This window comes from Epinephelus moara, chromosome 21 (assembly GCF_006386435.1).
Source record: "Epinephelus moara isolate mb chromosome 21, YSFRI_EMoa_1.0, whole genome shotgun sequence".
Classification (NCBI taxonomy): domain Eukaryota; kingdom Metazoa; phylum Chordata; class Actinopteri; order Perciformes; family Serranidae; genus Epinephelus; species Epinephelus moara.
The window spans coordinates 32657544-32669200 of NC_065526.1; the positions used below are offsets into that span (position 1 = coordinate 32657544).

General features: G+C 38.5%; 1 protein-coding gene across 1 annotated transcript; it reads left to right on the forward strand.

The window, feature by feature from the left end:
* The first annotated feature begins 36 nt into the window (after positions 1–36).
* On the forward strand, positions 37–11602 carry elovl8a (ELOVL fatty acid elongase 8a). The gene is made up of 8 exons (XM_050032877.1): positions 37–1300; positions 3332–3398; positions 3510–3697; positions 5067–5147; positions 5350–5406; positions 5616–5730; positions 5888–6015; positions 10102–11602. The coding sequence occupies exons 1-8, from the start codon at positions 1295–1297 to the stop codon at positions 10270–10272; spliced, it is 813 nt and encodes a 270-aa protein (XP_049888834.1). The 5' UTR covers positions 37–1294; the 3' UTR covers positions 10273–11602.
* Positions 11603–11657: the final 55 nt, after the last annotated feature.

Genomic DNA, 11657 nt, shown 5'->3' on the forward strand with positions numbered 1-11657 from the left:
TAAGCTCATTCCTCCAGTGTGATGACAACAAAAGAAAAAGAAAAAAAGATTGTATTATTTATTCTAATCAAAAACCTTTTCAAAAATAATGTCATAGTCTTAATTCAGTTCAATTCAATTTAATTGTTACATGAAATCCTAAATTTGATTTCAGTAAAATAAAATACAATATAAATTAAATAATCAGAAACTTTCTCACAATAATGAGTTAATATCTCAAAATAATTACATAATATCTTAAAAATGTTAGAACTTTATCAAAATAATGAGTTAGTATCTCAAAATAGTGATAAATTAAAAAAAAAGTAGTATATCATAATTATACCAAGGCATTATTCTAAGAAAGTCATTATTTTAAGAAAGTTTCTCAATATTCTGAGATACCAACTCATTATTTTGAGCAAAGTTTTCATTAAAATGATAATGCTTTTTTTTATCATCACACAGGCGGAAATGGGCTTCCATAGTGTTAGAAAGCACAAGGCTGATGAGGGAGAGTGGGAATAGGTGTGTTGGCAGGAGGGGCTGTCAGGTGACCAAGAGAGTCTGAGGGCATCTAGTGGATGGTCTGAGGATGGCAGGTCTGGGAATTAAGAGGAGATCGAATGGCCTGGGTGAAGTGAGCACAGGGACACGGGGAAGTTAAGACAGGGACAGAGAGCCAGGTCAGGCAAAACAACCAACAGACCAACTAGAAAGTCCTTATGACTAAACAAACAAACCAACAAACATAAAAAGTAATCCCTTTTCACAACAGAGATACATTAAAAGACAAGTCAAACATTTTGGGAAATGGGCTTATTTAGTTTCTTCCCAAGAGCTGGGTAAAACGATTGTCACCACTCTCACATCAGTCACACAACTTAGTCTGGTTCTATCCAACGGTAACAAAATCTGCTGACCATCAGTGTTGAACAAGTTGCATCTCATGGGTTTGATCAATTCAAAATAACAAAAGCAGAAGAAATTCAGAAAATAGCAAATGGTCTGAATATCATAATAAAGTAATTAAATATGATGTTGCTATGACAAGAAGCATCCTGGAAATGAGCCGGCCTTATAGTTACAATCATGTGTACTCTGAATAACACTGGAACTGGGATTTAGATGGCAGGCACTTGACCTGCTATGCTAGAATAAAGGAACACAGTGCCATATGTCATGCTGGACACACACACCCTTCCCTCCAGAGTACAGGTGGATTACCTCAGTGCTGCTTAACACACGACTGAGATGCAGCATGCTTTGACTGAGGAGAGCTGAGGAGAAAAAAATCTTAACAGCCACCATCAGGATGAAGGTAAGGTCACTTTCCTAAAGATGTCAGGTCCTAAAGAAAGAATATTTAACATGAAATATTTAAGTATATGTTGATTCTTGCAGTTCAGTTAAACCTAGGTAATACAACTGAAAGCTCATTGACTGTCATAATTTCCCAGGATTATCTGCATGTAGGGTCTCTGTCTAAACACCAGACTGAATGAACAGTAACAGCTTTGTATACTGTGATTCTTGTAGAGTATTGCAGAATGCAAAGATGGCTATTGTCTTTGTTGCTAAAGTTACCAATAATTTCTATCTATCTATCTATCTATCTATCTATCTATCTATCTATCTATCTATCTATCTATCTGTCTATCTGTCTATATATCTGTCTATATATATATATATATATATTTGTCTTGAAAATTTTCTTTTAGATTTCCAATTAGCAACGCTGTAGTTCTTAAACCTCGTGGATAAAACTCTGCAGGTTCTAGAAGCCTGGTCATGTTGGGGATTTTCCTTTGTAAATCCCAGTGAGGAAGCTCCTGGAGAGGCTAAACTACTTATCCCTGTCCACACAGCCCGCTGCTCCTACCAATATAGTAATTAGTGCTTTCACTTATAGTCAGTGGTGGAGTATAAAACATTGATGGAAAAATATCTGTTGGAGCTTCCTCTTTTGAAAAGACTTTGTTCCTTGAAGCTTCAAGACATTGATCCACTGTGAGATGTTTAGGAAGAGACGTCTACTGAGGCAGAGATGATCCACCTTTTACAGTTCTTTCCCCTCGTGCAACCATCACAAAGAAGCCTCTTACATTATATTATTACCATTAAGATTAATTAATCTAACCGTTCACCATATATTGTAAACCTTGTCTTCCTAAATGCTGTTTAAATCATCCTCCACACTGCCAGGATGTGGTGCTGGTGTAGAAATACTAGATCCCTTTATTTTATGCAGCATTTATTAGAATGTTTCTTTGCCTATAAATTAATTTAATTCCAATGTAATTCCAAAAAGGCAAAAATAACCTTCAGGGCACATCAAGCATAATTTGTGCATAATTTTAGAATTTAAAACTGGTCATTAATACCCCCCAAATCCCAGAGACATTACCAAAAACTGTTTTGGAATTTTTACATTCATAGACCAATACTGAAGACCAAAACCCAACTGATTAATTGATCAATACCACAAGAGGGCACTCAACTCCTCAAAAAAACAAACAAAAAACAAACAAACACAAAACACATGCAAACTCAGCTCTATCTGAAATACACGGTACAGGAAGATGAGGTAGAGGAGCAACTGACCTGTTGTGTGTGAAGTGTTCATCTGCAAACACTAGATGGCAGCACTTTCACATGGTAATCATACATGGAAATTCATCCTCCTGTCGTCCACATTAGGCAGCCTTCATCAAGGGGATTATTAGTTATTATCCATGATCAGGAGATACGTTTGGATTAGTGAACATAATCCTTGAATTATAATCCAGATCATCTCTGAGTGGTTTAATCAAATTTGCAGAGGGGTGTTATTCTTTACGTAAGATGCAAAAAGTCTGCTGTTTTGAAATACTTTTCTGCTATTTTCTGCTCGACTGTTTTCATCCTATTATAAACTGCTACAATTTGTATCACTACTTCACTACTTATCTTCCTAATTACATGGCTGTGATTAAGTTTGCAGGACCGAAGCCTTGTTACAGTACAATACAATAGAGTACAACTTTAATGTCCACTGAAATGGAGATTCAACTTTGACTACACCTTTGCAGAATACAACATTAAACTGCAATTGATATAAACATTAGTAGTACCAGCTAAGATAAGAAAGAGCAGGGAAAGTAAAATAAAATCAATACAATAAAATCTTATGTTTAAAATTCTGCTTGCATTGTGCATGAAAAACTTTTTTTTCCCCTGTCAGAGACATTTAATCAATACATTTTCCATTTTTGGCCTTGAGAGCCATTTTTGTAAATGCACCTTGTCCAAATGACATTTTCCACAGTTTTGTACTTACGAGCTAATATAAGTTTCTCCTGCTCCTGCTCAGGGTTTTCAGGCTCTCACCATGTGGCAAAAAATACAATTATTCTACCTGGGGATTCTGGAAAATGGAGGCAGGTCTTTATTTTCACATTATTAATCTAATGACTGATGTAGTTCAATGATATACTGTTAGCACATTAGCACAATCTTTGCTTGATCTCTCTTGATCTCTCTCCATATAGACAAGAGGACAGACAATTGGCTGCTGGTCTACTCTCCTGTGCCAATCAGCTGTATCTTTCTGTGCTACCTGGTCATTGTATGGTTGGGGCCAAAGCTGATGGAGAAAAGGCAGCCGATCAACCTTAAACCCATCCTGATAGTTTACAACTTTGCCATGGTCTGCCTGTCTGCATACATGTTCTATGAGGTATGACTGTACTGTATGTGGGAACCTTTGTAAGGGATGGGTGTAGATGGGAAGCTGGATGCTGTGACATAAATCATCCAAGCTGGTATGAAAACAAGTGCAAAAAGATGTCAAGTCTTTATTTTTAATCACAATGTATCAATTGACTATGTGTAATGTGAAAGCTGTTGTTCACGGTGAAAAACCTACTGAGAATAACCACTTGACTCTGCAGTTCAGCTTAGCTCTACAGAGCTATATAGCATCTGTTAGCACATTGTCTTGGTTTGAGACTCCTGATTGTCACTGCCATCTCCGCTTTCCTCCTGAGGTCACAATTCTTCCATATTCCTCCAGATTTATGACAAATTTTCACACCTTTTTTCCCCCTTTCATTATCACACTGTGTTTCTGACAGCGTGTACAGCTCGTATAAGCGCAATGACTCTAAAAGTCTACTGTTTCCATCACAACAACAAGACAGCTACACCAGATGTTTCCTGGCATCTCCTGTTCTGACAAGAATTGCCGTTTCTTAGAGCTTTAAAGGAAAGGAGCATGCATTTTGTAAGATGTGTCACACAGTGCAATGAAATTATTGAATGAAAACTGATTAGAATTAATTCATGCCAGTGATTTTACATACATTCATGCCAGAAGGATGAATTATTCTGTTTACTTTTCTGGGAATTAAAAGTAAAATGCTACTGCAGTGTAGTTATTACTACTGACTCTGAATCTTGATTTTTTTCTGAGGCAGGACACCCAGACCTCCCGCTTTGGTTTTGATAGGCTATCCTCTTTATTTTCCTACTTTTGAGGTCTCAAGGTTGAAAAGTACTGTATGTTTGCGTACTGACACTTTACACTTTTGGTTCAGTCTCACAGCTCTTGTATCGTGCCGTCTTTGCCCGCAGCTCAGCACCAAACAGCAGACAAAGTTAGCATAGCTGGTGAACATGGTAGAACATTTAGCAGCCATCGAGCTCGCTATAGAGAATTGGACTTACATTTTACAGGTGGCCAAAACATAATTCCAGAAGAATTTTAATGTTACTGTATATCTTCTGGATGTATAAACAGGCAACCATTGACTAACAATATCAACTTCAAAGGTGTTGCTATGTCAGCTTTTGGTCACTGCCCCCAAGTGGCATCAATTATCTCAGTTTTAACAGGACAAAAATCCTCCTTAGAATGGAGGTCAGACAGATGTGAGTCTCAGGCGATACCACAGTATTTATGTGCCCTGTCCATTGTGGGAGTTGTCAGTGAAACAGGAATTTATTTCACTCATTTACAGCCAATTTGTGTGTGACAAAAATGGGATGAAAGATCCCTGTGCTAATTGAGAGACAGCAGAGGTGAAATGCAGCTTTTGTCTTTCCAGTTCACAGCCTCTTCCTGGTTGGCCAGATACAGTTTGCTGTGCCAGCCAGTCGACTACAGTGACAGCCCACTGGCCATGAGGGTAACTCTTTTTATTACACTGTACTTTATGCAATAATGTCTTGAAAAAGATCCACTCTAGAATTTGCATTATGTGTCCATACAAACAGGTTCCATTGGCCTTGACCTTGGTGATATTCTGTAAAGGTGCCTCACAAAATCTATGTGTGTCCTTAAATTACAGTTTAAAAGACTAATAAGATATTTTTCACCGTGTTGGACAGATGGCCAGAGTTTGCTGGTGGTTCTACTTCTCCAAAGTTATAGAGCTCAGTGACACTGTGAGTATGGAATGAGTAAAAAGTTATTTAGATTTGTAAGAATTGTTATTTAAAACTTAAAGTATTTACCGCAACTCTCAAGTAAAGTGGCATATCTTCTTTTTGAACATGCTTACCTATGCATGTACTGCATTTCTGTGTCTGCAGTGCTGTAAAGACATGGCTGCAAGATCTCATCGTGTGCCTGCGTGTGTGTTTTTGCGTTTCAGATATTTTTCATCCTGAGGAAGAAAAACAGTCAGCTGACCTTCCTCCACGTCTACCATCACGCCACCATGATCTTCAACTGGTGGGCTGGGGTTAAATATGTGGCTGGTGGCCAGTGTGAGTGCACGCCAACCCACCGGCCCAGTCTCACAACAATGTCATGAAAATTTAACAAAATGTGCAGATGAAGTCTTTTTACTGGAGAACACACACATTTAGACACAAATTCTCAAGGGCATAATGTGTCACACTCTTCCTGTGTGTCTGTCCATAGCTTTCCTGATTGGTCTGATCAACTCCCTGGTCCATGTAGTGATGTATCTCTACTACGGCCTGGCGGCTTTGGGACCAAGCATGTCCAAATACCTCTGGTGGAAGCGTTACCTCACCTCCCTGCAGCTGGTCAGTATTTCGCCTCTGTGTGTTTGTGTGTGTGTGAGTACAAGTGTGTGTGTGTGTACCTCACTGGCCTTAGTTCTTTCCTTCTGTTTTTAGGATGTTATCACTTATCATATTCCTGTCATTGTCTCTATAAATGAGGCACTTTAATATGTAAATGTAGCAAAATGCATTTTGGTGATAAGTTCTCTTTTATGTTTTAACATAATTCAGCATTATGTTTGCTTGTTAAGCAACAGTCTTTAGTTCCACCTGTAGCATAAAGATAATTAGGCATATTTGAATAAAATATATCACTTTTAGCATCCTGTATGTAAAAAATTATGATGTTGGCACATAGGCGTTTCTAGCCCATTTTGGGGGGTGCTGAAGTACCCCTAAATTGAATCCCAGCACCCCTAAAATTTGAGAGATTTTTTTTAATTCTTTTTTTACTGTATGTCCCTTTTATGGGCCCAAACGACGCATAGTGCGTCCAAATTCACACCTGTTCTTATCTATTGATTTTCTCCGCGACCGTGCGTCATAGCGAGAAGCCACGCTTATCACGCGAAACAGTGGAATTGTAGCTTTCCGACAAGGCAACTTGTCGGTAGTCCAATGTTTTCACAGCGAAAAAAAAAAGATAAATTTACACTTAAATCATGAATAACAGAGCTTTCATACATCTTTGCACACACATTACTGTTGGATGGATTACTCGCGAATGCAACGAAATACCACGCATATCACATGAAAGCACTGGAGCAGAGCTTTCCAGTGATACCACACACATCACTGCGCTGTCATCCCATCACGCTATAAATCCAGATCAATTGTCTACAAAATAAAAACCTGACGAATTTCTTTACAATCCATTATACAGATCTTGNTTTTCTATCATCTTAGATGTAAATATTGCATGTTTCTTTTAGATAAAACACATTTTGACTTGTGAATGAGTCAATGGAATTTCTTGCAATATTGAAAAAATACTGGCAATCATGTCCGCCTGGCACAAACCACATGTTTTGGACAACTGTGAAGTGACAGAATGTCCCACCATCATGGTTCTTATATTGCCAGATTCCAGAGTCTCTCCTCTTTATATATGGCAGAATACGTCATTTTCCAACTTGCTATGGTGAGATACATGTAAAAATGTAAGAATTTAGTCACACAGATTTGTTCTTTTCATTGATATAAAAAATAATATAAAATACAGGCACATAGTTGGACATGAAATGATGGCAAATCTGGTTAGCCCAGATTGTCCTGAAAAAAACCCAACAAGATATAGCATGTGTATGTAGCCTTTATAATGACTGTGATATGAGCTTAAAAGTAAAGGCAGTAAAAATACCCCAAAAACGTCTAGGGCCCAAAGGGTTAACAAGCTAGAAAAGTGTCAAAACCATACAGTACTTGGTTGCAACGTAATATTTTAACAACCATACAGTACTTGGTTGCAACGTAATATTTTAACAACAAAAACACAGCAGCCCCCGCCTTGCCTCAAAAATGGTTTGATCCACCCCATCCCTCCCACCTTTCCCCGACTCGGGCTCTGAGCGCTCTATCTGCACAGAGCAATGCGCTGCCTTCCAGAGTGGATGATTTGCAGTAGTGGTGTAAGTACCTGGCTTAAACCAGGATATGTGGCACATTTCTTAACTTCTACCACTCAATACCAACACATTATTATCATTACCAGTCCTCATTTTTGCTGCATTTAATCGTAGGTCACTGTTTATGTTGTTAGGTAGGAGTTAGCTAACGTTTTTTCTAGCTAGGAAACGTTACAGGTGGTCAGTACCACTGTCCTCTGTTTGAATTGGAATGAGAGAAGCTAGCTGTTGTGTCATGTGCATGTGTTAATATTAAAGCCAAGGTGCTACTGACTAGCTAACTGACTGGATGCCCATTAACATTATAACTCCTATTGTGTGTATTTATTATTATTATTTTGTAGATTTCAAGCACTTTTCTTTTTTGAAGTGTATTTTTATTTATGTATTTGTATTATATAATACAGACAAGAAGGAAAAAGGCAGAGACAAACATTGAAAAAGTCAATTACTGTTAATGTGTTAATGTTACATGTTGTGCATTGCATTTCAAATAAAAGTCCAAAAAATAAGTCCAAGGTCCATTTTTGGTATTTTTGGTACTCACTATAGGGGGCTGGTTTACTCCAGAAACATACATACTGTTTATGTGTATGTTGAGGAGCTGCTGTATCAAAATGAGTTGTCTTCCCCCAGAAATTAGGGTTACGATATGTTTCTTTTATGATTCCAATCCATTCCTCTTTTGCTGTGGCTCAGCATTTAAATAACCTTTATCAGATTTGATGGTTTAGTCACAGACTTTCCCAAAAAGTGTTGTGCTTGTCTTTCACAAATGTGGGAATGAAATTGAGTTAAAATGTACAAAACAGTGAAATTTATCTTGCCTTGAATATATAAACTTCTATTCAGACTGGTGTATGTCCAAAAAGCATGTTCCATGAGCTCTAAGTATTCAAATTTGACAAGCCTAACATGAGGCCTCCTGCTTGGTCCGTCATTGTTCTGATTGGCTGTTAGCACAACTAGACAGATTAGCAGCACTGATGCTCCCCAGCTAACTACTGGACCATCTGTTTTCTACTTAGGGTTGATGATGAAACAATGCATCCTGTAGGGTTTTCTTTGCTTCTATGTGTCTGCAGTATATATAGGTCAGTACGGTGGCTGACCGCCATTATGTAACAATAATTGTACTGACCTTGGAGATGACCCCTAAGCCTTCATTAACAGTTGGCTTCACAATTTGATGAACTGAAGCAGAGATAGTTGAGCTGATTGGAGATTGTATTTCTCTCTGTGCTTATGAGGTCGTTTCTTTTGTTTCTTTCAGAGGTAATTATTAACTACATTGGAAGGGGAGGTGTGTGTGGAGTGGGGTTGATAGATGCACAACGTCCATCATGTTCGTTCATACACATGGTTCCTGCTTATGCCCTGAACACTCAACCCAACTGAACAACATAGTGGCTCTACAAGACATATGGATATCGATTATTCTACAGCGTATGTTAGGCACTGACAGCTAAACAGTCGTGACACTTGTCATTTTAGTAGTCACACCTGCTCCTCTCATGTGCTCATGCTAGCTCAACATGTTTTTGCTATGGAAAGCTAGCATGAACTAGCAACAGAATCACTCTTTCATTAGTTAGTGCTCAATAATATAAAATCAATATTTACTCCATACAAGTGTGTTACTTTAACACAAGTGCTGACACTAAATGCCACTTTCTTTGAGAGGCACTTGATGAACCGCTACAGCCTGCAAGACCAACATGTTCAAAAGCTAACTGTCTAGCTTATTACTGCCAGCTGTCTGCCATTGGTTCTGGTAATTATTACTACATCATTGTGTATTTCACAGTGTAATGCCATCAGTTTATAAATAACTTAGTTACAATTGTGTTTTTTTTCATAAGCCAATCAGATATGTATTTCCACAGCCCAACCAGAGTGATGCTAACTTCAATGTCGGCCTACAGAAAAACCTCATCACTTGAGCACTCTTTGTACTGATGGCTTCGACCATCTCTGTCTGTCATGTGACCATTGTCTCGTAGGTTCTTTGTTCCTGTCTCAAACTCACACTCAAATCTGCTTTACTGGCATGAACATCATTAAGTATTGTTAAAGCATTTTGTGTAATATTTTGAATGTACAAGTATTCCAAATTTAAAAAAAGGGCGACAAAGTGTTTGAACATATGTACTATATTTACTATACAATAAACACATGCAACTGCATGAGGCTACATACTTTAGTATATTATATATTTTGCTCCTTCCTTGGGAATGTCATGATGTTTTTTGTATATTAAATTTAGTTTCGATTTGGGAGCTTGTTTTTCCTTTCTTTTTGGTGAGGAACTTTTTATGTCTTTACACAGGCTGTTGTGTAGGAGTAGGTGTTGATCTGTTTTCTCTACATTGCCAGGTTTGTCTGTGTCCACTTGTACCAAGAGAGCCCAGACAGTCTGCCACTTGATTTGTCTCACTCTCTCTCTCTTGTCTGTCTGTCTGTCTGTCTGTCTCCCATACAGCTCCAGTTTTTCATCGTAACCATCCACACCACCTACAACCTGTTTGCCGACTGTGACTTCCCTGACTCCATGAACATGGTTGTGTGTGCCTACTCTTTCAGCCTCATCGCTCTCTTCAGTAACTTCTACTACCAGAGCTACCTCACCAAGAAAAGGAGCAAGGAGACATAGTGAGAGACAGAGAGGTGTATATGACAGAAAGAAGCTGAAATGCAATAATCTGGAAATAGGAAGGTTGTTTGTTTTGTTAATGGCTTTGTGTTAATGATGTCATGGTAATTATTTGATTTCTTTTATGTACTTTGCATATTTGTTCCCTGAACACACACACACAGATTTTTACTGTACTCATGAGGGCCTTCATTTAACACATTCATTCATTCCATCCGTTCATTCATTCAGTACCAAACCACAAACTCAACTCATATTAACCCTTGTTTCATCACTCCCTTCCCCCAGCTGCTAATAGACGAGACTTTCTAATCACCATTCAAGTCGCTTTATTCTTCTCTTACACTCATTGGTTGGCACTCACAGCCAATCAACTGTTTTTGCCATTAGCTCTGTGTCCCGCACTCACCATATATCCCTCCCCTTTTTAGATGAAGGTTCCCCTCCCCTGTTTCTAGCATTTAATCCCTCTTACCAATGAGGAAACCGCAGCCCACCCTACAAACCCCCTGGTTCCATCTGTCATGATGTGAAGGCATAATTGCCTGAGTCCAGCAGTCCCATTCACTCCCCCTTGTGGACAGAAATGAAAGGAGTGACTGAATTAACCGTATCTGCTTTCTTTACTTTACATTTCCCCTGCCATCATCACTTATTCCCCAATCTGTTCACTATCTATATATCTATTCTTTTATCTCCAGCAGCATATTGGCTTTGACTGTGCTCTGTTCCAAACTCAACAGGGGGGCGGACAAAATAACAGAACACCACATGAAGAAGCACTTTGAAGTGACTAAATCAAAGTTTCAGAGGCAGCTACTCAGGCGAGTCATTTTAATAGCAATCAGCACAATGTGGCAGCTTGACGAATTTCAGAGAATCAACCCTTTACATGTGACTTTTTCAAAGCAAAATGAAACAACTTACAAAGAAAACAGGAGCCGAACTAGAGGTTTCAAAAAGGGACATTTTATCACTTGGTAAAATGAAAACACTGTGGCAAAGTAGGTGGTAGAGCATACATGCCAGGACAATAGTGCATTTAGAACTGACCACAGAATTAAATCACAACTCCTTTGACACTTAAGGATACATACACCAAATGTCACAGCAGGAAAGGCACAGGTGTAACTAATAGCATTAATGATGTCAGTGTGGCATTGATGTATTTCACTTCTAGGGCTCTGTAGGGAGACTGGGGTAAGTTGAGCCAAAGGGTAAGTTGAGCCACCCCTTGTTGCTAGGAAACCGTAAATAAAATTGAGCATGTGACCAAATATTTAGGAGGAAGGCATCATTTTATGGAGTCTGTGAAGGTAAGAACCACATGGGTTAAGTGGTTAGAGATTTATGTCCAGAAAAGCATTTTTCACTCATGAAAGTGA